We start from the raw sequence: 27243 nt of genomic DNA, 5'->3' as shown, positions 1-27243 counted from the left end.
TCAACCTCACCACATTGCAGCTGCAGCCTTCAAATCGTCGAATTCATCCAGCTGCCTCGATGCGAAAGCGCAAACTCGCGCCTCCCCTTTTGCCTCCTGGTTCTTAGGGCACTGCAGGGAGCCCCCCCATGGCCACCGCAGGGGACCCCCCGCTAGCCACCCCCTTGGCAGGGGCCCCTACGAGGCTCCCTGTGCCACCCCGATTAAGGGGGAGCCTACCAAGAGCGTGCGGGGCGAGCGAAGCACGCATGTCGCGATCCACAGCCGGAACCGGAAACCAGGTATATTTGTTTTCTTGATTCCTGCCAAGCTGCATCACATCATATCACATCTTCACCATGTGTCTAGGCTGCATTATATGCTATTTTTGATATCTGTTCACTTCTCAAGAGTAGCTCTGCAGAGACATTAGGAAGAAAGAAGTGGGAGAAAACACTAGCAATGTACAGACAACTTCTGAATTCTGAATTGAATGAATTTGATTCAGAAAGGTTTGTGAAATTCAACTGAAAAAGAAGAAACAAATACATTTTGAAATTCAAAATTGTCTAGTCTCCATCTGTTGGTTTGGATTGTACTTTATAATAAGCCTACAAATTTAATCAAATTAGTGGAATGAAAACAGGAGCTTTAGCCATTTGATAGTTACTAATGATGATAATTAGTATGAAAGTCCAGATTTACATACTGTGTTTTCAATTTTCTCCACTGAGTCAAACAGAATAACCTCCAAATCAACAATTGTATAGTTTAAAAATACTAAATCAAGAACCAAACAAAATCTTATTGCTAATGCACACTGTTGGGCTAAAATAACCACTATATTTAAAGAATATTGTTGTGGTTTTGAGGTCTTAACTTTCCACATAAAACCTGGAATAATGGATTCAAGTTACAGGAAGTGAGATTTTACTCAAATGTTAGAATAACCTTTCAATAATAAAAGCAGTTCAATCATGGAACAAAATACCCATAGTAGTTATGGGTTTCATTCCATGTATGTATGGAAGTGGGGGCTGAAGAAAACATTTGTGGGATGTTTTAATTTGGATTTGCATTCCTAGTTTAGGCAGAAGGTTGGATTCAATGAACTGCCTCCTTCCAATACTGCAATTCTAAGAGTTTCTTTAAAATGACCAAATACCCTGTATCAAATTAGTGTACATTTTATTTAACAAGACTAGGTGGCTTGGTTTGCATAAAACTTTAAACTATAAAGGATGAATCTGAATAAAAATATTAACCATAAAAGGTAAGCTGCTCAGAATCACATAGGGGTGGGGTGGGGTGGCATGCCAATTTATACAAAGGAATAATTACATAAAATGAGAAAAAATCAATTAAATTATGATTTAGTCATATTCATGAATCATTTTGCTGGCAATTAGAAAAATCAAGAATGTCAGATCAATAAAGCAAAATATATGTGAAGACATCAAGTATTTGCAATAAGGAAAAGTTGAGTGTATATCAAAATAACCATAAAGCTAGGAGATTCAGGAAGTACATTGTATTTAACATCAACTCACTGTGCATAACAATTTCCTTCTCTATAAATTATCCAAATATTCTGTATATATGCATGAATTCTACATAGGATGTTATCAATATCTGAGAAAATTTGTGAAATTGATTCAGCTGCTCCATGATGGAATGACAGGACAGGTCTTTTACAGTGGTGATATGTCTGAGGACTGAAGGAGGGAGTATACACATCAGGTATTGATTGGATGGCTTCAAGAAACACTCTTTGCTGATGGTTTTGCACTTCTGGCATCAATTGATGCTGGACAGAGACTCAGATGCTGCTATGCTCTTCAACATATCAGTCTAAACTACAATGAAGTACCTTTACCAGATTATGCCAAATACCAAGCCTATAGAACCAAAACTCATTTTTGATAACACTCTGCTGACAAATGTACTGTAAATAGCTTCGAATACCTGGGAAGCATAATCTCAAAACATGGATGTTTGGAAAAAGAAATTAACTCAGGAATCAGCAAGCCTACCCAGGCTTTTGGGATGGTTGTATGTTAGAATACATAATCAACCCAATATTTGCATCTCCATAAAACTGAAAGTTTATAGAACTATGGTTATCCTTTCTATCCTATATGGATGTGAGTCCTGGACTCTATATTAGTGACTGGAGAAATTTCATGTGAGCACCTTTCTAATGTTACGCAAATGCCAGTGTTAGCAAATGCCAGTGTTCTGAGCCTTTCAGAATGCTAAGGTTTGCTAGTGTGTTTGGGGACATCATAGAAAGAGCAGTATATGAGAAGATAACTGAGAATTTCTACTTCCCTCAATCCACAAGAACAAAATATCTGCCCAAAAAAATCCCATGAAATCTTCCTTCCAGCAGAGCTGATAAAAGCGCATCAAAGTGGACTCTGTAAGAGGCCCATCTATATTTATTTAGGGTCAAATTGTATAGATATCCCACACTAGAGGGCTTGCAACTCTCTAGCATTTGGCAGTAGAATTCAGGGGCATTGGAGCAGACATGGGTTGCTCCTGGTTCGGCTGAACCAGTAGTGGTGTTTTGGACTGGGTCGCAGAACCGGCAGCAACCCAGGCTGACCACGCCCCTGAACCGGTTCCCTGGTCGCTGCTGCCATTGCCGGCATATTGTTTAGTAGTGCATGCCTGCACAGTTCACTATAAATTGTTCTGTGCATGCAGAAAGAACAAATTACATTGAACTGGGGAATGCCTGGCATGTGTGTGAAGCAAACCAGTAGTAAAACTGGGAGCAACCCATCTCTGCATTGGACATATCATTTTGGCAATCAATGTCCCTGATTCTTTCCATTTACCTTCTCCAGGGTTAAATTTGCCTTCTCTAGGGTTAATTGGCCTAATTATTCAGGGGAGAGGCCAAGACTGCAATTTCTGCTGTACAGATGCAGTGTTAATGAGACTGATAATTGTTTGACAGTAGCAAAGGCATCAGGCCTTCAGGGTCAAACATGATTCTAAATCCTCAAATTAGAATCCTAATCCAGGCCTGAGCCCTTATACTCGGCACAGTAGCTTCAAATTTCAAGACTACATTGGAGGTGCATTTTGGGTTACAAAATTGTATGAGAATTTGATTAGATGATTTCACAAACTACAGGTTTGTGTATGGTCCAACTTGTATTACATATAATAGTTGGGCAACTGTTTTTAGCCATTAATAATCTAACTGCTGCTGGGATGTAATTTGTCCCCTGTTGCTCATGAAATTTAATTATTGCTCATGTGCTATTTGGGGCCATAGAAGTGGCATAATTTATTTGGACTGTTAATTTCCTGAAGGCCTGAAATGCTACAACCATGGTTTTTTTTTTTTAAAAAAAAGTTTAATTTGTTCCAGTTTATTGGAATCAATCACCCACTTGTGCTTTTGTCTTCTGTTAGAAAAACTACAACTTTAGGTTCTTCATAATAGATTATAAATTGTTTCTCATTACAATAGAATGCTAGGTTTCTCAGTGCCTGCTTCATGCCTACAGATGATGAGAAGAGAAGAACTGCATCGTCTAAATAGAGTAAGATTGGCAGATATCTATCAATTAAATTAGGAGCATGGATACCAACTCTCTGGAGAGTTTTAATCAGATAGCAATAGCACTTAGGCTTATATACCACTTCACAGTACTTTACAGTCCTCTCTAAGCAGTTTACACAGCCAGCATATTGCCCCAACAATCTGGGTCCTCATTTTATTGTCCTTGGAAAGATGGAAGGCTGAGTCAACCTTGAACTGGTGAGACTCGAACTGGTAAACTGCTGGCAGCCAGCAGCCAGCAGAAGTAGCCTGTATTACTGCATTCTAACCACTGTACCACCACAGTTCTTAACTACTTAAACTGGTTAATGATATTTTTTACTTCTTTACAGGTGCCTGGGAGCCACCATGGTAGTGAGGATAATGCTACATCCATCACATGTGTTAGCATGAGGATCACAGTAAAAGGCTTGGAAGTGGTGTACCCAGGTACCTAAGGGGACACTACAATGGAGTTGTGCAATATTGATTTCTCTTCAAATCATATCTTTTACTATTTCAGTGTCTTTCCAGTTCATGGAAGAAGCCTGGAAAGGGGTTTCTCTCCTCCAGTACATAGAATCAATGTCTACACAAATGATGTTGGCAGGACAATTTGGACTTCTCAGACCATCGTCTGTGTCCTCTGCTTGAGGGGATTGCATGAACTTCACAAGAACTGGTAAAAAAACATTTGATAATACCCCAGAAGCAAGGAACACAATGACTTCCACTTCCGCTGCTGATCGCGACGGGCAGGCTCTGCTCGCCCCGCACTCTCCTGGTGGGCCCCTCACCCCTTGGGGGGCACAGGATGCCCCGTAGAAGCTCCTGCCGAAGGAGGATCCCCTGAGTTGGCGGCGGCTGGGAGGGCCCCCCGCATCGCCCTAGGCATCGGAAAGCATGATGGGGAGGCGCTCCGGCGTCTTCGTGAGGAGGCAGCTGGAAGAATGAGCAATCAGAAGGACACGGCTGCGGTGCAGTGAGGTGGAAACTTCTCTCCATTCCCTTTGTCTGCTTGTAAAGAAATTGCCAGCTAATTAAAACTCTCTTTCAACTCGGTTTGGAGAAGCGCGGCTGGTGGGCGGGGGATTTCCCCCCCTCTCGGACAGGCAGCTGTAAACTGTTTTCGCTCTCAGCCCTAGGGGAGGAGGCAAGGAGAGAGCCAACTAATGACGCCACGCTCATAGCAAAGGCGTATTTCGGACTGTAACCCTATAAATGAAATGATGATCTGAAAACTTTGGAAACTTTGAAAACTTTTTATTATGCCTCCTAACCCCGAAGCTGCCAGGGCAAGATGGCACACTTCCGTTGTCTTTATAAACAGTGAAAATTGACTCCACCTATAGAACTTCAGGCTTACGGTCTTTGTCTCCGTGCTACTCAGACAAATCTCTTGTTGATTTGGATTTTTTGGATTCCCTGGAGAGAAAGACTTATTACTCTATTGCCAGAAAGTGTGACCAGAAAAATCTCCTTCTGCCTGGATCTTTAGTCTCCTGAACTCTCTTGGCGGTTCTACCCCTCTGACTGATCTTTCTCTGTATTGACTCTGAACTCTTTATTGTTCATAAAATGTCATGTAAAAAACCACCACCTGGGAAGCCCGGCTTTGCTGCCTCTGCCCCAACATCTACAACATCTAGTCCCAGTACACAACCAACGATAACATCTTTGATGCAGCCTAAAACTACTGAGACTGATTTTCAACAAATGTTTCAACAAATCCTAGAGGGACAAGAGGAGATAAAAAGGCAATTAAAAGAGATGAAAGAAGAACTTAAAGAGAACCAGGACCAGACCAGTAAAAACTCACAGAGACTGGATCTCTTGGAGGGGGGGACGGCTGAGATGGGGGGGGGGGAATGGAAGGGGTGCAGAAGGGGAACAAAGAGCTTGAGATCCAACAGATGAAAATAGAATTTGAAAGAATGTCCTTTTACCTTAGATTTCAAAATGTGGTTGAGACAGATGATGAAGATATAAGGGACATTATGACAAGCATTTTAGCTGAATAAATTCACAAAGAGAAGCAACAGATGGGGTGGGAACTAGATCTGGTTTATAGAGTAAATTCTGCATATGCTAGAACACACAATGTACCCAGGGAGGTACACATTAAATTTCTTAGAAAGACAACAAGAGATGAAATCTTGAGTGCACAAAGGGGGCAAGTTCTGAAATACCAAGATAGGGAAATAACCATTCTGAAACAGATCCCCAAGAAAGTGAGGGAGAAAAGGAAAAACTATTCGCAACTAGCGAAGAAACTCTACCAGAAGGGGGTGTGGTTCAGATGGCTGATGCCTGAAGGTATGCTAATATTCTGGGAGGATACAAGAATTAGAATTAACACAATCATAGAGGCACAAGCCTTTATGGAAAAAAATAAAGCACTCCTAGATAAACCAGATGATCTTGCACCAGACATACAGGACACGGGAGGGCCGGAGCTCTGCCAGCGGGGGGAGAAGGGGCAATACCAAGAAAACTCAGATCACAGAAATGAGCAAGAAAATCTGCTTGATATAAAGTGATTGAAATTATTACCTGAATTTATATGCTGACTAAATATTGCTATTTTGTATTGAATTTTGTTTAAATGTATATTATGAGTATGGGGGGAGGGAACACCTGCCGCACATTGCAACTGCCAAAATTTGTAACCTTTTCCATTACCCCTTTCCTTTTTATTCCCTAAAAATCAATAAAATTTTGTTTTTTTAAAAAAAGCAAGGAACATAATAAAGGCAGGCATATTGCAGAATGCAAGGATGTTTCTGAAATGAGGCATCTTAAACCTTTCCAAGAAAAATCAGAAAGAACACTGACTCATAAAGTGCATGGCCTTTGAGCTCTTGTACAGATCTGACTGAAATAGAACAATTGGAAGATTGTTTTGAATTCATTCAAAAGAATCAGAAGCAATGAAAAGAGAGCAGCAATAAAAACATTGATTCCTGCTTTGAAAGGCATATACATGTGACTGACAGTGTATGAAAAGCTGGCATGGTATAGAATGCCTTGGAAATCTATATAATTTGAGATATTTGTAGGCAAAGTATGAAATGTCTGATATTTTAATATACTATATATATTTCCTGGACATTCTATATAATACCTAGCCATTAAGTAGAATGACAAGAACTATTTAGGTAAAGTGTCAGTGTTCCGAGTAACACATCTGCTAAAAACAGAACTCCAAGGCAGGTAGGTTCCTGAAAGAACATGTTTATTGGCTACATCATATTGGCACAGCTAGTGAAAGCCAACTCGAAAAGTTCCTGTGGTTTTTCCCTAGTTAAAAGAGCAAATATTTCCCTCCCCAGATGTCACTGGTCACATTGTCCAATGGGAGTAGCTGGCAGGGTGCTTGGCTACTCCTCTTCTCCCTCAACTGCCACCTGTTGAGATGACCTTGATTCCCACAAGAAAACTTTTTGCTTTGACTATTAGCCAGCATATCTATTTTGTCCCCTCCCTTCTCCCTCTTAAAGTTTGTGGCAACTATGAGGCAGCATAAGAAGTTGACACAAAGTATGAAAATAGAGTCATGAAAAGGGTTAGGATTAGGGTTAATTCTAACCCTTTATTGAAAAGACATATATGAAAATGAAAAAAGAAATGCAAAATAAAGTACGGGACTTTCTTACTGAAAAAACAACCATAAGAAAAAGACTAGTATTGACCTACTTGTTGCAATTACAGGAAAGCTACAATGGCATTTTAGAATTTTATACTTCATTGGTTTGCCTTTTGGCATTGCATAGAATGCCTAGGAAATGTCTGAAATATTAAGCGTTTCTTACTTTGACGTCCCATTTTTGACATTCAACAGATTTACTAGACTTTCTATGAAATTCCTAATTTTACACACTGATGTAACACAATCATTGATGTATGCAAACTTGACAATACTGTGAAAGCTTTGGGTCAAAGGGGGAAAAAACAACAACAGGGCATACATAAAAATTGGAAAGATTGCCACATCACAGAGAAATAGAACAATTATCTTGAAACTGTAGAGTTAGGTATTAAGTAAAAGCTGAGAATGAGCAGAAGTTAGTAAATGATAGCTATAATAATCAATTAGTCACCCCCATATTCCATTGGATCATCATTTTGGAGATATTTCTTTACTTAAACAAAGGAACACAATGAAGAACAAGTGAAAAAGCAATGGGAACAGGATATATATATATATATATATATATATATATATATATATATATATATATATATATATATATATATATATATATATATATATATATATATATATATATATATATATATATATATATATATATATATGAAGTTTTGGAAATTTAATGGAATGCTTAATTATCTGAAAACTAAAATGGACAGGTTATAGAAGTCAAGTACAAATTGAGAATACTCAGTTAAGAAATCTGCCTTAGTCCCGCCCTTAATTTGTCCTCATATTGTTTGCAGCATCCTAGCTAACTGAAATTTGTGGTGAGCCATAGGAGAGTTCGGGGAAAAAAAATTATTTATTTATTTATTTATTTATTAAATTTGTTAGCCGCTCCCTCTCCACAAAGGGACTCGGGGCGGCGTACAATAAATAAAAACACATATTATAAAATTACACATTGTACGGAGGAGGTATAAAAACACAATACAATCATTATAATAACATAGAAATATTAAAATAAGTTAAAATTAAATACCCCAATGGAGATTACAGGTTTAAAAATTGCCAGGAGGAGTAAAATGGAACTATGGTTGAGCCAGGCCTGCTAGTTGAAAAAGGTGGGTCTTGAGTTTTGAACGGAAGGAGCGGAGGTCGGTGGTAATCCTAATATCCAGGGGGAGGTCATTCCAGAGGGCTGGGCCCATCACAGAGAAGGCCCTACTCCTGGGCGCCGCCCTTTGGCACTGCTTAGTGGACGGCACCCGGAGAAGTCCCTCTCTGTGAGAGCGAATTGGTCGTAGGGATGTATGGGGCAGGATGCGATCCCGCAGGTAGCTAGGTCCTGTGCCATGGAGCGCTTTGAAGATGGTAATCAACACCTTGAAACGCACCCAATAGACCACAGGGAGCCAGTGCAGCTCGTGCAGGAGAGGTGTTATATGGGAGTATCTCGTACTCCCCATAATCACCCGCGCGGCCGCGTTCTGGACCAGCTGCAGTCTTCGAGTGCATCTCAAGGGAAGCCCCATGTAGAGAGCATTACAGTAGTCTAGGCGGGACGTCACCAGCGCGTGAGTGACTGTGCGAAGGGCATCCCGGTCCAATAGGAGGCGCAATTGGCGCACCAGGCGAACCTGGTGGAACGCCCCCCTCGCCACGGCTGCCACATGGTCATCCATGGACAGCCGGGCATCCAGGAGGACGCCCAAATTGTGCGCCTGTTCCATGGGGGCCAGTTGTTCGCCCCCAATGGCCAGTGTTGGAATTATCTGGTTGAACCGGGGGGCTGGAAGCCACAGCCACTCCATCTTCGAGGGGTTGAGTTTGAGTCGGTTGTCACCCATCCAGACCTGTACGGCTTCCAAACACCGGGACATCATTTCAACGGCCTCGTTGGGGTGGTTCGGGGTGGAGATGTACAGCTGAGTATCATCAGCGTACAGATGATATCCCACCCCAAAACCACGGATGATCTCACCCAGCGGTTTCATATATGTGTTGAACAGGAGAGGCGAGAGGACTGACCCCTGCAGCACCCCACAAGTGAGAGGCCTCAGGGACAACCTCTGCTCCCCTGCCAACACACGCTGCGTCCGGTCGGAGAGGTAGGAGCAGAACCACCGTAGAATGGTGCCCCTTACCCCCAACCCCTCTAACCGGTGCAGGAGGATACCATGGTGGATGGTATCAAAAGCCGCTGAGAGATCTAAAAGGACCAGGATAGAGGAACAACCCCTATCCCTGGCCCTCCAGAGATCATCAACCAACGCGACCAAGGCCGTCTCTGTGCTGTGCCCGGGTCGGAAGCCGGACTGGCGTGGGTCTAGATAATCATTCTCCTCCAGGTGACGTGGGAACTGTTGGGCCACCACACTCTCTACAACCTTCGCTAAGAAAGGAAGATTGGAGACAGGACGGTAATTGGCTAGCTCCGTTGGGTACAGGGAAGGCTTCTTGAATAAGGGTCTCACAACCACCTCTTTCAAGGCGGCTGGTAAGAACCCCTCGCCCAATGAAGCGTTCACTAGCACCAAGAGCCAGTCTCGTGTAACCTCCCAGGATGCCAGTACAAGCCAGGAGGGACAAATCTGAAAAAGGTTTATGTTTATGCTTATGTTTACGAAGAAATATTATAAGGGAGATGTTTAAAATAATTGACAAGTACTTAATAAGGAACACTCAAAAACCTTAGGCAAAAAGGAGAGAATGTTGTATCTATTCTACAGAATAGAGTTATGTTCTATTTAACTAATAGGAAAAGAAGAAGCAAATGTCATTAATAATGGAGGTCTGAGGACTTCATTGGTAAGCAAAACTGTTTCAGCTGGAGGGTCATTCCAGCACTATTTCTCATAACTAGATTGGTGGAATTCTATGAAATGAAGAACAATTTCCTTCTAGCAGCTGAGGAGGGAAGGGCAAATTCTGGTCCCAATTCACCCTACTTTTTTCCACCCTCCAGGATTTTAGAACAGGATGAGAACTCTGAAATGAAACTGAGCACGTTCCACAAGTTTCTTTTAGGACAAGCCCTCTTCAAATTTAGTAGGAGAACTGAGTTAATGACTAGTACTTTACCTTAGATACTCAAAACTTGAATTAGGAAAAAAGCAGCCCCATTCACTTTCTGCATAATAAACCTGTTGCTTCCTGCTGTTCATTTATTAGTCTGGTTTGCTTTTTTCATTTCACTCTCACTTCCCAGTGAAACATCACTGGGCTTGACAGATCTCTAGTTCAATAGACTTGAAAGCTACATTGCTGAGTGCTGAAAATGGTACTTCCAGCTGAAGTGATGGATAAAGGCAACATCTTTCATAGGCGTATCTGGCTGCAACTTTTTTTAAACCTATTGGTGAGTAGAAAAGAATTTGGAACAGATGAAGTAGCAATAGCATTACTAATTACTCTCTAGTTTGTAATTCAACTGAAATAGGATATACTAAAATGAATATTAGCTTTTGTATTCCATGGAGAATGAAGTATAGATAGATAGATAGATAGATAGATAGATAGATAGATAGATAGATAGATGATAGATAGATAGATGATAGATAGATAGATGATAGATAGATAGATAGATAGATATAGATATAGATAAATTAATTATGCTTCATTTGTTATGTTAAGACAAAGATGTATATTGTGAAGTTCAATGCTACATATAGCCCCCAATAATCATTTTGTGACATCCAAAGTCTGCAATGTTTGTGGGCCCAGAATATTGGAATATTTTGTGTTTAAGGAAACTTGGGGGATTTAAAAGCACAAAATGAGAGCTTTAAGCCTTGTGGATGCTTACAACTCTCAGTTCATTGCTTAAGACTCCTGCAATTTCCTCAGACATGCCTGATCCTAGAGTTCAGTAGTGCAGCTCTGCTCTACCATACAAAGCTTATGTAATTCTTAAGAAACAGAAATTCCATATTTCTGCCTTCGGATAATGATTATGTAGATCACTTTTTTAAAAGACAGAAATGGTATTTAGTCCCAACTCTTTGGGTCAATTCTAGCAAGGCATGGTTTTATAGACTAAGGTATCTATCACATTTTTTAAAAAATCCCTAATTTTAAACAATTCAAAGAACTTTGGAAAAAGTTGGTCCATATATTTTTGAAGTACACTGTGAATATTGTGTATTTTTTCTGTTTCATGTAACAATACAAGTGAATCAGTGAAATATAATAGCAGAAAAATAAACAAATTAAATAATATCTGCTTTTTGGGGGAGGAGCTATTAAATAAAAGCAGTTTGTTTTTATTCATCTCTCTTGTCTCTGTTTGATTCACTATATGAATTTTTTATCAGTAACTCATTGCTCATATTCTATCCTGACTAGTCGTTAGAATTTGTATATTTTTAAAAAACATGTTACAACCATAGATATTTTCTTTTGTAGTTTTATAGCATGTTTATTTTAGGATTTTTTTCACAGTATCGAAATAGCTGTCAGTATTTATGCAAGATCGAAAGTGCTAGAAAAACAAAAAGAATGATGAATAGAAGTGCAATTTAACCCTTTGATAATTAGGAAAAAATGAGATTGTGAATAAGTCATGAAGGAAGAAAAGTCTGGCTGGATTTTGGAATAACAACATCTTTTCCTCAAACTCACTAACCGAAAAATATTTTAAGATGTCATATGATAAAGTTACAACTCAGTAACAATAAAATATTATGAAAAGTCATATGGTGAATTCATTATACTTCATATTTTCAGAAAAACTTTCCAGTTAAGTAGGTCAATTAAAAGAGCAGCTTTGTAGTTTCAACTGAAGCCTTCAAGGTAGGGCAAATCCTTGCACCTCAGCTAGGCTAAAAGCAAAAACACATTGTTACCAACTATAACAATGAAATATTATCAATTGTTTGAGGTTTACTTTACACTCAAGTGGTTTAATGTGGTTTCTGTCACCAAATATGGCTAATTAGTGTTTCCGGTATGAACTTAGACTAAAAGTAAAACAGAATTTGACTTTTGTTGTCTTATTGTTAAAATATAAGTATTATATTTGAATACTATTTTCATAGTAAAAATTTTTAAACAGTATGCATTTCAAACCATTTTATTGAGCCATCGATGCTTCTTAAAACTTGATGACATGGCCAATAATATTCAAAATAATCTGAATTGACTTTAGGAGCAGTAGAGAGGCAGACTCCATTTCCATAGACCAACGGTTCTTGGCCAAAATAGAAGGACAACATTTAGTATGGTATAGTACATTTAATAAGTGAAGCTGCAGGTTCATAGCAATCCTGACAGGACAAAATATTGTTCCTTGTGTTAGGGCTTTGGTTGTTAGGAAATGATCCAAAACAAAGCACATTTGTTCCTTTGTTTATTAACAGAAATAAACCAGTTTCTTAGTTAGAGGCATTAAAGCAATTTATGCAGTATATTGTTAAGCCAGATAAGCATACTTGGTTTTCTTCCACATCCTTGATTCTTGATCCTTTTCTAATTGATTGCCCATTAATGCCAGCAAGAAAAGTTCTGATTTCAGTTGAATATTGATCTTCAAAATTCTTTTATCATTGTATGTATTTGAAACCAGAAATTTGTGACTTTCTTATAAGTCCACCAAACATGATAAAATGATCATCCACATTTCCAACATAAATTTAAAGTACCCTACATATTCTAGACATTTTTTTCTGGAATCAGACATTTTATTTCATAATATAATATACATTTTGATCTTTTTAACCATATATTTTTTCACTGTTTCTCTTCGTCCATTATGTCCAAAGTTCTTAGCCCATTTTATCATATATTCTTTCACTACTTCTTCCATTTCAAATTTCAGTATAAATGTAAACATTTTAGCAATTATTTGTTTATCACTTGTACACAATTCAACTTCAAATTCTGTCTTCCACTGATACATTCCAAATGTCCTATTATCTACTCAGATCTTTCTCTCAACTGTCCACTGAAAATTTAAACCATTGAAAACTAAACTTATCAGAAGTTATTCTTCTGATTTCATCTTATTTTCTCCATGTCCGTGCTCTAACAATTCTTTAGTTAACCAATTTTCCTTACTTACTTTGTCTCACCTGCAAAATGCTTGTTGTGCTGAGATTCTAGCTTAACTATGGGCAATGTAGTTATTATAAGCTTGCACTTATTTATAATTTTACCTGCAATCCTGTTTCTACTTAGTGATGAGCAAAGATGTTAATTATGGTGCTGATATTCTTTCTTGAGCTAAAAGATATGGTATTCTTTGTTAAGCCTTCCATGAGGCTTTACTGAGAAATCTGTGCCAAGACATGACCCTCTTTTACATTGGAGTACTTCAGCCTCTAGGACCATGATGGTGAACCTGTGGCCGAAGTGCCACATGGAACTATGTAGCCTGGCACACACAGTGTCGCCGGTTCTTCTTCTGGGTTTCTGGGGTGCATGTGCATGCGATGATCAGCTGGCCTTTGTGTGTGCAGAAGTGTTGGAAACTGGAATGCATGCTGGCCAGCTGATAGTCGCACCCGCATGTGCGCCAGTAACCAGAAGGCTAGGCGGCCGGTGTGAATGCGTGCACTGGAAATGAGAAGTTTATTTCCTGGTGCACGCAGGTGCGTGCATGCCCCCTTTGCAGCTCCTCTTCTGGGTTGTGTGGCTGACGAGCTTGAGTGTGATCCCTTTTTGGCATTCGGTGCAGAAAAGATTCACCATCACTGCTCTAGGATCAGCTATCACCTCTTTTTCCTCTAAATTCTCTCCTCAGGTCTAGCCAGCCCCTCCTTTTTGGGGTGCCAGACTATCATTTCCCTTTCCTGTAAGAAAGTTTCTGCCTCTGAGAAACATTGGTAATCTGTTCTTCTCCTAGACTTTACAAAAGTAGTATATTACTATTTTTAGGTATGTGTGGTGTCTAATCTTATTTTGTACATGCAAGTAGGTAGGCTCAGAAAGATTAGTTGCTTCACATTCCCTGCTCGATCGTTGAGTGGAATTGTATTTCATGTTTGTGCAACACCTTATCCTCTTTATTATACAATGAAGCTTTTGTTTCCTCTTTGCATCACAATTAATAAAATCCTAAGTTTGTCTCCTTAGTCAAGGTTTCTCAGTTTCCAGTGATATCAAACTTTCTACAGTGATGAAATGTTGAAAATATCAATTAAACAGACACTTCCTTCTACCTTTTTGTATTTAGTACATGAGAGCTCATTTAGGTAGTTTGTTTTAGAATGAAAATAATAATAAAAAATCAACTAAAATTAACCACTCAAATTATGTACCTAATATTATATAACAACAGCTCTTAGCATTAATCTGTTGAAAATTTTTCAGTAGAAAATTCTGAGTACAAAAGAACTAGGGGCAAATCCCATTGCCCTATTTGTTCTTTTGGGCTTCCTTAGGCAAGAACACGTTAACTTAGCACAGAACATTGATTCAAAATCAGTAACTACTTTTGAGACTAATTCACAATTATCTTTTTAAAAGAACTCTGATAGCACAGTCCTTAAAGTACAGTATTTTAGGCAAACTCTGCTCACATCCAGGAGTTCAATCCTGATGGGGTTCAAGGTTTATTCAGCCTCCCATCCTTCTGAGGTGGTAAAATGAGGACGTAGATTTTTGGAGGCAATATAACCACTCAAGAGTGTCATAAAGCACTATGGTACAGTATATAAATTTAAGTGCTATTGCTATTTTTATCAGCTGTCTGATTGTGTAAAAGTCATACTGGATTAAAACATTTGTGCTTTAATGAATTACTGAACCACTTCCACAATGAATCAGTAACAAGAAGGCTTGGAAATTAACATGCCAAGGCAAAATCTTAGGTGGAAGTGGGTTCTGAGCTGCTGTTGGGCAGTGAAGACAGTGATGCAAGGATTGAGTTGATGAGTGGCTGGTCTGGCCAGCTGACTAGCTGTGAAAATAGAAAGGTGGAGTTTTGAGGCACTGAGAGATATCTCTGTGGACTACTAGTTTCACAATCACTACTTATTTATTATTTTATTTTATTTTGTCAAGCATGTATTAGATAACATATATAAGTATAAACTTGATTTTGGATACATGAAATGGATACAAATAAAAAGGGATATTAGGACAGGGATGGTAGGCACGTTGGTGCGCTTATGCACAACCCTTACAGACCTCTTAGGAATGGAGTGAGGTCGACAGTAAACAGTCTAAGGTTAAAGTTGTGAGGGTTTGGGGAAGAAATCACAGAGTCAGGTAGTGCATTCCAGGCATTGACCACTCTGTTGCTGAAGTCGTATTTATTGCAATCGAGTTTGGCGTTTGTATCTATTGTGTGCTCGTGTATTATTGTGGTTGAAGCTGAAGTAATCATTGACAGGTCAATGAAAGTCGTAAAGAAGCTGAACTCACTGAATATCTTGTTCCTTGACTTGAAATCAAATCAAATCAAATAAATATGCTTGTTTACCTTAGATATTCAAAGCTTGATGTACACAGAGAGCACAATTAAACCACAATTAAAGAAGACTTTATAACTTTCCTTCCTTTCTCTCCAACATATTACTTATTTCCTTGAGGTTTAGGTGATGGTATGATCTCTCTCTGTCCTCTTTTTCCTAACTAAAAACCTTTCTATAGCCTTAGAAGAATGTCCTTTACTAGCTTCATTGGTAGAGCAATAGCTAGAGGCATTTACGAGGAGCAAATAATGAAGGCATGTCCTGATTAAAAAACAACAACACCATGCCTTAAATATTTACATCAACCATTAAAGATTCAAATTAAGGATGGAATTTACATCATGATGTCACTAGGTAATGTAGGTAACAATTCCGCACAATTCATTTTGTGCAGATGCCTATAGCAGCAGTCTTAAGGAAGGTGCAAGATGGACAGGTGCACTAGAAAATTGAAAACCTAGAAGATGATGCATGGATCTGATAAGATTGGAATTTCCATATTTTAAATTAAAATGTCGGTGTGTGTGCACCTTTGAAGACTGCTTAGAAACTGTACTGAGTCCTGCACACTGCAGCACAGTCTGGCACTCATTTTTTTTAATTGCTCTATGTGAAGCACCAGTATAGAAATAAAAAAAAATACACTGAATAAGCAAACATTTTAAGCCTAGTATTCAAGCATAGATTGATTAGACTAAAGACATACAACACACACACACATACACCCACTCCACATACATAGGCAGAGGCACACTTTTAGTATTTTACATGAATGTATTACACATACATTTTACTGAATTCTTGTATTAAGGGGGAAGGAAATGAAACGTTTTTTTAAAATGTCTGAGAAATAACAAAACATTCGGCTTTTGCATCCTGCTCATTAGCAAATCTTTTTAATTTGGATGAACAAACACATTTGCTGAAAAAAGATTATAGGACTGAGAACCAGCTCTCTATACCTTTTGTCAAGGTTTTTGCCTTCCTAGTAAGATAATTATACCTGAATTGCTGAACATATGTTTAAATTACATTATTTGAAAGGAAGGTAACTCTCAATGTAACATCGTCTTCTTGACATGGAATATGAAACAGAAAAAAGTGTGCTGCCACATTCTCAGTGAATCTAAGGTGGCTTTTAAACCCAATTATTTGGAGAAATCTATTGTCTTTTCAAATATATTGTTAGTCAACGAATGCAACTTTTATGTTAGAAAAGCTGTTTTAATGCAATGCTTTATGTATTTTCTTTCCCTCCTTTAGGCTTTGGACTTATTTTGTGAAGCTTGCAATGAAGTGTCTTTCAATGTACCTCGTAAACTGAAGATGGGAATGTTTATTGGCAGAGGTGAGATAACAACCTCCCTCCCACTGGAGTTTGGACACTGGAATTTGAATCTGGGTTTTGTAAAAGTCTTTTACAGCAACAGCAATTTTCTAGAGGCTAACAATGCTGTCACTGTAAATGGTAGCTAGAAAAGTTCTGACTCTTATGATTTAATATAAGCATGTATTTATTTTCAATTATTTAGGCCTTAAGCAAATATTTTAAACATTCCCCGCACCCCCCAATGAATTGTACAATGTAGTGATTAGAATGGAACAGTCAGATTTTAAGTCCTCTGCAAATATTGGATGATTTTGGATTATTCTCTATGCCTTTTTTCTTTTCAACTGGTTTTTGAATTTCTTCTTTTTCTTGCAGTAAAAATGAAACATTGTCTTAATGATACTGGAATTATTGGTATAAACAATCCCAATTTTATAATTCTGGAAGATGGTTCGCTGTATACCAAAAATGCTATTTCTTTGACTACACATGAAAGCATCATTACTGTATTTTTAAAAAATGTATATACACATGAGCAAAAGCGGATATATGTTAGCTTGCTAACATACCCCCAAAAGGTATATATAATTATAATAATATATTATATATGTACAATTCCTTTCATTCTTGAGTCTATCACTCGTCACACACATCTTATCATCCTTCCTGCATTCATTCTACTTTATTTGAGAGTAATATAACATTAAGTTTAATAAAGTGAGAATGGGACATTTAAGTATGTTGATAAAAGAAAAAGACACATGTTCAAGAATGAATAGTTGATGAATACCCATGGATGTTCCAGGAAAAAAAGTAAGCTTAGTGATGTAGAGAGAATGAATGAGGACTGAATTGCGTAACTATTATAACAGGAAAAAGTGAATGGACTAAAGGCGAAATACGTGGTTGGGTGGAGTTAATGACGTTCTCAAAAATGGAAAGGTGAGAAGTTTAAAGCACAAAAGGCAATGTACGAAACAGTTTATTATCATAAGGAAAGCTAGACGGTTCGTAAGAAAAATAAACATAAAAATAAAAAGCAAAGCATCCAATATAAATCCCTTTTATATAACAGAAAGTAATCATAACTGGATTACTTTTATTTTTATTGATTTATTAAATTTATTTGCCATCCATCTCATATCAAAATCTTCAGATCGTTTAATTTTAAAATACTAAAATCCTAACAGATAAGTAATTCTAAAACAATAAAAATAGAAATCACAATCAAAAGAAAATTATAGTTAAATGTTGGGGAGAAAGGGGACAGGATATGTGTGTGTGGGAGATGGGATTGCCTCTTAATTCATCAATCACCTCCAGTGTTATGCTCCCCTGTTGGAGCCTCAAGCCATCTGGCAGAGCCAGGTCTTCAGCCTCCTGCAGAAAGTTGGAAGGGTGGGAGCTAATCTCACCTCAGGGGTGAGATGTTCCAAAGGATGGGCACCATGGCAGAGAAGTCCCTTCTCCTAGATCCTGCCAGTCAGAATTCCTTGATTGATGGGCCTATAGTAAGCCTCCTCCCAGCAGGGGTGGCAGGTGCCCAGTCCAGACGGGGTGAGGCACTTCCTCAGGTACCCTGGATCCATGCCATGCAGATTCAACTACATTTAGAAATAACGGCTGCAGCCCAACATTTTTGTATATTTTGCATACTGTATATTCAGAATATACAGTAAGAAATGTACAGAAGCATAATGGGAACAGTTCAAATGGTTTATGGTCAATGGGGAGATTTCCAGGATATATGAGCAACTGATTCAGTTTAAATATTTATCCATATATTGTTATTTAATTTTCCATTAATATCATCAAAACAATTTAGCCATGCAAGTATAAATGGCCTTCTATACGAGGCACAATACTGTGTATTTAGTCCTGTCTTAGGCATGGAAGTAAGCAGGGTGACTTTGGGCCAGTCACTGTCTCTCAACCCAACTCATCACACAAGATGGTTGTGGGGAAAATAGGAGGAGGAAGGAGCATTAGGTATGTTCATTGCAGATAATTTAGCTGACATGAAGTAAATTAAATTTGATCTTTCCTTTTCTTTTTTCTTATCTCATTTTTGATTGCTTACCATTTCTTACTTATTTTCTGTGCTTTGCATACTGTTGCTGACTCCTCAAGAATATTAGGAATATGTATATGCTTTATTTTCATGTTTATATTACATCTTTTAGCATTACTATTTTATTATATATTGTTTATATGACGTTGGTATAAAAATCAGAATGTGAAAATGTACTGTTTTCTTAATTTATGGAAAAACATTCCTCTGAAATAAAAAATGGATTATCAAATAAACTTAATCAGTGGCATTAGTGTTTTAATAATTGATGTAATTGTAAAATGGAAAAACAATTTAATTGCATAATCCGAGATGTCAAGTATTAAAATTATTCTAAAAAATCAAAAGAATTATATTTTTTCCACACTACAGTTATTAATATGTTACAATGTTTGGAATAACAGAGATTAAAAGATGTAACTCAAAACAAAAGCATTATTACAATAGATATGTGTTTAGGTTTATCTCTTTTATCTCTTCTAGGACTCAAAAACTAAGAGAAGACATATCCGAGCAACTGTTGTGGGACGAACAAAACGAAGATGGGCTCCAGTCCCAACTATTATAATGGAAAACTCACTAGGTCCTTTTCCTATGCAAATTCAACAGGCATGTTTTTTTAATGTTATCTTCATTTGTCATTTCATCTAAATTACACCTGCCAATAAATGAAATGTACAGTAGTCATAAAGGTAGACTTCTTCCTAGAATGTAAATTTTTAATGCTCCTAATTTTCCTGTAGTAGCTTGTTACCAATCTTTAAATAGTTTTCTAAAGCACTGGGGGGACTTGTTTGAGGAGGAACAAAATGTCTCTGCAAAATCCTTTGCAGTGCTGAAGTAAGGCAAAGTACCTCCATGAGGCAAAGTGCATCACCAAGGCCTATCACTTGCAAAACTGCAGACACAAAATATACTCATTGTTGTGAGGATATCTTCTTTGTTGTAATCTGGAGAGGTCTATATGGTACTTACAATAAAGCATATGTATGAAATGTATTCTACTTAATTTCAGAAATTAAATTAAATTACTGCTAAATTCATCTAGAAATAACAGGCATACAGTAACATCTGATGGAACTCCATATAAGAGTCTACCAATTATAATTGTCTATTAAATTTTTAAATGATTTTGTCTTTAGAGTTGATTGGCAGGCCATAAAAGCTTCTCCATTGCTAAGATTAGGGGTGTCAAACCCAAGGCCTGGTAGCCAGATCCGCGGCCCATGGGCTGCTTAGAATGGGTGCCCAGGAGGTGTGGTGGACTGGCCCACGTGCTTCTGCCAGTGAAAACGGAGTTCAGGAGGGCCACGAGCAGCTCACTTAAGTTCTGTTTTCGCTGGCAGAGGGTTGCAGGAGGCTGTCACAGCCAAAGACAGAGCTCGGGGGCCTGTTTTTTCTGGCAGAGTGCTCAGGCTACTACAAACGCCCCTGATATGAGTAATGTCAAACTGGCCATGCCCACTCTGGCCACGCAGCCTCAGCCCCCCCAAGGTCAAATACAATCCTGATGTGGCCTTCAACGAAATCAAGGTTGACACCCGGGGTCTAGATGCATTCTGAGACAGTTTAGTTGAGATAGCCTACTTTCATTATAGATCTTTCATGAAATATGAGTTTGATCTAGAACAATTAATATGCTATGCCATATGCTAATCCATTTGGTTAGCAGGTTACAACCATTACACACCTTATATGGTGCCTAATTGTGATCTTAATGATCTATAAAGAAGTCCTTCGCAATAATCATTGGCTGTTCCAATGCACAAAATATTCTTAATGAATTTTCAATGAATTCAGTTCAATTGAAATGAATTATATAGACAAGAAGTGAAGAATTATATTTGTCAATTTAATTTCATGACTTTATTTTCAGCTGTCTTCTGACATGGCATTAAAATACAATATTAGATATTTCATCACTGGCCCTGGTGTTGACAAACCACCACTGAATTACTTTTACATTGAGCAAGAAACTGGAAATCTCTTTGTTACTTGCCCAATAGATCGTGAAGAATACCCAGAATTTCAGGTATGTGATTCTAGACATGTGATTCTAGCCATAGACATATACACATACTACACAAATAATGATATGAGACTGTATGCACTGCATAGATTTCAGAAGGACAGATAGACCTATGACTTTGATCTGTCAATATTCTTTGAATTTATATTTAAGAATCAGATCCACAATAGACAGCTATTTTGAAATTAATTAAATTGTGTTAATATAATTACTCCCTATTTATTTAATAATACTTACCTCCTGTTACATTAAAAAATATTACTTGGGGCCATTTTTTGAGGATTCTTGTGGTTATACTTAAAAAGCCTACTTATACAATGAGAATGATTTGATTGTAGGAACTTTTTGTATCTGAGGTATGGGATAAACAGCATTAACTTGTTAGTCACAAAGTTTCCCGAGCACAAGTTTCTTTAAAAAAAACAAGCTTCTAACTTTTCCCTATAATCCAATCATGCCAGAGAAAATAGACAAGTGTACCAGAGATGGTATTCAGCAGGTTCTGACCAGTTCTGGAAAACTGGTAGCAAAAATTTTGAGTTGTTTGGAGAACCAGTAAATACCACCTCTGACTGGTCCTGCCCTCATCTATTCTCTGCCTCCTGAGCCCCAGTTGATTGGGAGGGAATGGGAATTTTGCAGTAACCTTCACCTGGAGTGGGATGGGAATGGAGGTTTTATAGTATCCTTCTCTTGCCGTGCCCACCAAGCCATGCCACGCCCACCAAGCTATGCCCACAGAACCCGTAATAAATTTTTTTGAATCCCACCACTGCAGTATACAAATAACTAGACATAAAGAACATGTTCATGAGAGGCTGCCCACGTCCACAAATAATCTTATGGCTATAATAATGGGTTGTAGAAGAATGCAAACCTTATAGCTTTTTCTGAGTTCCCACTTAAATTTCATTTTCTTATCCCACCCTATCATTTCCCCTGGGTTTATATTGCTTTAGCCAGTGCCTTATCAGTATTCTTCGATCAAATCTCTGTGCTTACACAAAGACATCCTTTCTATGACCTTTGCATCTTTTTCCTTTCCTTGGTCATTTAATGGATCCCTTTTCCTATTCTTCTTCTTCTTATGTCCTTCTTTATGTTTGGTCAATTCAAGGCAGGGAACATTTATTTATTTATTTGGAAAACTTATATTGCCATCTACTTGCTCATAGGAGACTCAATGTGGCTTACAGGAAAAAAAAACCCACAGTATAAAAGAAATAAAAGTAATAAAATAATAATAAATAAATAATAACCCCACTCTTCATCCTGGTGACAACACACACTCGTACCAGCCATTTAATGAGTTACCCAGGCCTGCTGACAAAACTATGTCTTCAGGGCCCTCTGAAAGAGTGTCAGAGAGGAGGTCAGTCTAATTTCCAGAAGGATGATGTTCCTGAGGGTGGTAGCCACCACTGTGAAGGTCCTTCTTCTGGTTCCCACCAGATATATCTCATTAGGGACTGGACCTGCAGACTGGATGATCCCTTGCCTCCTTCTTCTGATTCTTTCTTCTACCAACTTTCTTATATATCTTTTTATGTCTATGGTTTATTATGTTATTTTAGGTTAAAATAGCTTGCTTTGCCTAATGCCCTTCATTTATTTAATTCGTAGCTCATCTTTATGTCTAATATTTGTATGCTCTTTACATATTTTTTTGAACATCTCTAGAACTTAGCATTATACCTTGCTACAAGAAAGGAGTTTACAAATGCAGCATTCACCTTGTGCACATAGAAATAGGGTTAATAGCTATTCATCAAAGCAAATTCTGTACAGCATATGTATTAAACAATTGTGTCCTAATTTATCAGAAATTTTTCATTCGCTCCAGAGAAATAACTGTTTCTTTTATTGCATTTTCTGCAGCTCATTTGCTATGCAATGACACCGGATGGATATACCCCAGAAATCCCACTTATTCATCTCATCAAAATAGAGGATGATAATGATAATACTCCAGAATTTGAGTATAATATTTATACTTTTCATGTACCTGAAAACAGTATAATTGGTAATTAAACTTCTAAATAAATCTCAGATCACAGATTTGGAATAAAGGTAGCCCTCATTTAGCAACTACAATTGGGGCCGGCAATTTGGTTATTAAATGAAGCAGTCAATAAGTGAAATTGTGGCTATGCTGTTGATCTTACTTCAGCTTTTATTTGCTGTGTTTTGCAACACAGGTTATAAATGGGAGGATCGGTTGCAATTTCCCCCCCCCCCCCACCATCATAAGGTCATCACTAAACAAGGACGACCTGTATCTGTTTTGATATGTTTTGTGTGAAATTATCACATTAGTTATTTAAATGTAAATATAGACTTATAACTATTGAGGAATGCAAAATTTATTAATAATAAAATATAATGGTAGCAGTAGAAGGGTATGTTTAATGACATGTCAAATAAATTTTGTATGGAAGTGCCTTGCATATTTTCTAGGGCTGAGAGAGTATGACCAGCCCACGGGCACTTTATGACTAAGGTGGGACTAAAACATTATGACTAAGGTGGGACTAAAACTTCTAGCCTGCTGCCTTAACCACCAGACTGGCTAGAATGATATTAAATGGGGAAATTGATGCAAAATGGGGGTATAGCTTTTCTTCTAAAGGAGGAAGACCAGAGTATTATGAAAACCTAAAATTGATGCCTTCTAAATACAGGAACAATTGTTGGACAAGTGACTGCAAAAGACAAAGATGAACCCAATACACTGCATAGCAAAGTGAAATACAGAATCATATCCCAGAATCATCAGAAACTTCAGGAATTTGTTATAGATTCAGATTCAGGCTGTATTATGGTAGCATTACATCTGGACAGAGAGGTAACTTTCAATTTAGTGCTATACCAAAAACTGTGAAATCATAAATGAAATAGGATAAAGCTAAGGATAACAAAGGATAAAATAGATTTGTTTAGATAGAGTAGCTGCAATAAGTCTGAAGTCAAAAGTCCTTTATGTAGTTAAGAATTATATAGATATTGAGAAGCCAAGTTCAGATAATTTAGTGGGTAACTTTGGAACAATGTCTCAGTCTATCTGACCTATTTCATAAGATATGAAGATATGATGTGGGATACTGAAGGGAAAGAAGCAAAGACATTCCAAGTATCTGAGCATTAAACAGTGCCAGGTTATTTTTGTAAGAGTAAAAGGGACGTGGTAGCTCAGTGGCTAAGGCTCTGAGCTTGTCAATCAGAAAGGTCAGAACTTCGGCGGTTCAAATTCCTAGTGCTCCCGTTACTTGTCCCAGCTTCCACCAACCTAGCAGTTCGAAAGTATGTAAAAATGCAAGTAGAAAAATAGGGACCACCTTGGTGAGAAGGTAACAGCGTTCCATGCGCTTTTGGTATTTAGTCATGCCGGCCACATGACCATGGAGACGTCTTTGGACAGCGCTGGCTTTTCGGCTTTGAAATGGAGATGAGCACCGTCCCCTAGAGTCAGGAATGACTAGCACATATGTGTGAGGGGAACCTTTACCTTTGGATGAAATGGCAATGTTGAATAAATTCTAAGTGACTAATCCCACGGCCTTTGCTTTTGTTTTTTAAAAATACAGTATTTTTAATCAGCCCAGGAAAATTATGCCTATATTTTTTTCTAATGTTCTTCAGACTGTGCCAGCATACACACTATACATAGAAGCAAGAGACATGGGAGGTGAGGAGTTTGGTTTGTACACTACAGCAGTAGTACATATTGAGATTGGAGATGTAAATGATAATCTACCTCAAATAGCACAAAGTTTGGTAAGTCTATCATAGGAAAACTTGAGGATGTTCCTTATGATATTTTTAGGGTGTTAACCAAGTTACAGTGAATGTTAAATTAAAAAAAATATTGGGCAATTCCACTTACACTGTGGAGTTTCTGTTACCCTGTTTCTGCTTTTTCATCATGCATGCCCCAAAGATTTTTCCAATCTTCCAAAGCAAATTTTGGGAATGCCATGGGATTGGAAGGGTTAAAATTTATCCTACTGTTGGACCAGAATCCATTCACAGAACAATAGAGGTAGTATTAGGAAGGTTAAAAGTCAGAATGAGCAGTATTTGGGGAACAAAAAACATCAAGTACGGTATGCTTAAGAACTAGATGTTTAAAAAGAAACCCAACATAGTAAAAAGCTACTCAGTAACATGACAACACCCTATGGTGACAAAGAAATATAATAATTGTATTTTGGCACAGTCTTCGCTAATAAGAAGGTAATGGGTGAAAAGGGGAGCGGGTTAAAGTAGAAGGATTAGAGTTTGAGATAGTCATAAAATATTTATTAGCTTGGAAAGAATTTTCAGGGTGAGATGAATCCTGTCTTATACTACAGTACTGAAGCAACTTGTTGATGTCTAACAATTAGCTATATTATCTTTGGAAAATACTTAAGGATGGATAAACTGCCAAATGATTGTCTTTGCTTTTTTTTTTTTTTTAGAAAAAAGTGACAAAGAATCTGAGCAATTGGCTACCAAGCCAGATAAAACTGGGCAGAATCACATGATTATTAGATGAATCTTATCTGTCATTAGAATTATTCATGAACTAATATTTGAAAATTGTTTTTTTCAGTATGTAGTGGAGGTATATGAAAACATAGAACATGCAGAAATATTATGTATTCCTGTTGAAGATAAAGATGAATCCAGAACATCATCATGGATGGGTATATTTGCTATTACTAAAGGAAATGAAGATAATAGTTTTGCTATTAGAGTTGATCCACAGCAGAATATTGGTTGTTTAAGCACTTTAAAGGTAACTATCGATAGTAAAAAGTGTTACTGCAATAATATGAATTGAAGTTGACTTAATTTTAAGGTGTGAATCACTTGCTGAAATATATTTTTCACCACTTTCTAAAGATGTATTTTACTTTTTAAAAAAATGTAATACTATTTTCCATTAAAATATGTTGGGATAAAGGAGGGAGAAAAAACTAAAATGAAATTTTAAAATAGTAATAGACACTGCATTTTCATCAATAACATAAAATCATAGTAGTAAAATGTCTAAGTAGTAGTATATCTATTTGAATAGCTTCTATTTTCTCCAGGAACTAGATTATGAGAAAAGTCACGAGAGAAGATTAGAAATTGTCATAAATAATGAAGCACCTTATGTTCCACCTCCAAATTCAAGAGGTTTTCAAACAAGTGTGGCAAGCATTGTGGTCAAAATTAAGGATCAGGATGAAGGACCTGTATTTGAATCTTGTGAATATATTCTACACATAAGTGAACGCTTGTTGGTTGGCACAGTGGTTGGTAATTACCAAGCAATGGACCCAGAAACTGGAAACAAACATTTAAGGTACAAAATGATTATATTGTTAGGTTCATTTATAGACTGTGTGTAACATAAAGCAGTCATAATTAACTTACATTGTTATAATAAATTTGAGGTACATAACCTTGTTAAAATACTTATTCTTAACAGTTACAGAATAATAAGGGACCCATGTGGTTGGATCACCATTGATGAATCAGGAAACCTCAGAACAACTGAAAGTTTAGAAAGCGATTCAAAAACCATAGAATACAGTCAATGCAATGTAACAGTATCTGCAATTGATCAAGGTGAGTATCAAGTGTTGTGAATGTTGTTATTTTTGCTACATGTATAAAGTTACCTGATGTGGCCTACAAAAATATGATCAGATATTTTTAATGGCTGTATTAAAATATTTTCTTTTATTGTAATCTAATGATTGCTCAAATTTTTGCAACCCTGGTCTGTAGCCCTAAGCAGACAGGTATAATATTTGAAATCAATTAATTGTATATCTCTTTTTAAATCTCCTTTGGATTGTTTCACAATATTTACTTGGGGTGATTATTTCACATTTTTCTTCAAAATCCATCTTTTTTAGATGTAGAGCTTGAATTATATTGTTCTATACTGGAATAGAATCAACAGAATAGATCCTTGTCCACCTTACCCTGTAGTCTCTGCAGGACCTCATCTACCAAGTAGAAAACTATGAGCTGATCGTTATTTAACTTACCTTTGCATTTATTAGATGTTATTGTCGTTTTCTTCTGAGAATTTTAGAAACAAATATACTTGGCAGTAATTCATCCTGTTAGCAATGCATAATTCTGCAGTTTGACAAAATACATTACAATCTGGGGATGTGTGCTGCAGCTGCCAAAAAAAGCCAATGCAGTCCTAGACT

General features: G+C 37.4%; 1 protein-coding gene across 1 annotated transcript; it reads left to right on the top strand.

Annotated features, from left to right (window-relative positions):
* Positions 1–248: 248 nt before the first annotated feature.
* Positions 249–26975, top strand: LOC309392191 (desmocollin-3-like; the record flags this gene model as incomplete). The annotated part of the gene is made up of 15 exons (XM_081953191.1): positions 249–281; positions 391–491; positions 3470–3542; positions 3895–3963; positions 16877–16961; positions 17319–17521; positions 19498–19623; positions 20891–21046; positions 22922–23066; positions 23725–23888; positions 24683–24817; positions 25638–25823; positions 26122–26378; positions 26505–26644; positions 26938–26975. 15 exons carry the CDS (start codon positions 249–251, stop codon positions 26973–26975), a joined length of 1911 nt encoding a protein of 636 aa, XP_081809317.1.
* Between the last annotated feature and the right edge of the window lie 268 nt (positions 26976–27243).

This window comes from Natrix helvetica, assembly GCF_964273705.1.
Source record: "Natrix helvetica genome assembly, chromosome: 4".
NCBI classification, from domain to species: domain Eukaryota; kingdom Metazoa; phylum Chordata; class Lepidosauria; order Squamata; family Natricidae; genus Natrix; species Natrix helvetica.
Note: the sequence above shows the minus strand (reverse complement) of the source record. Positions and strands in the feature narration are given on the sequence as shown.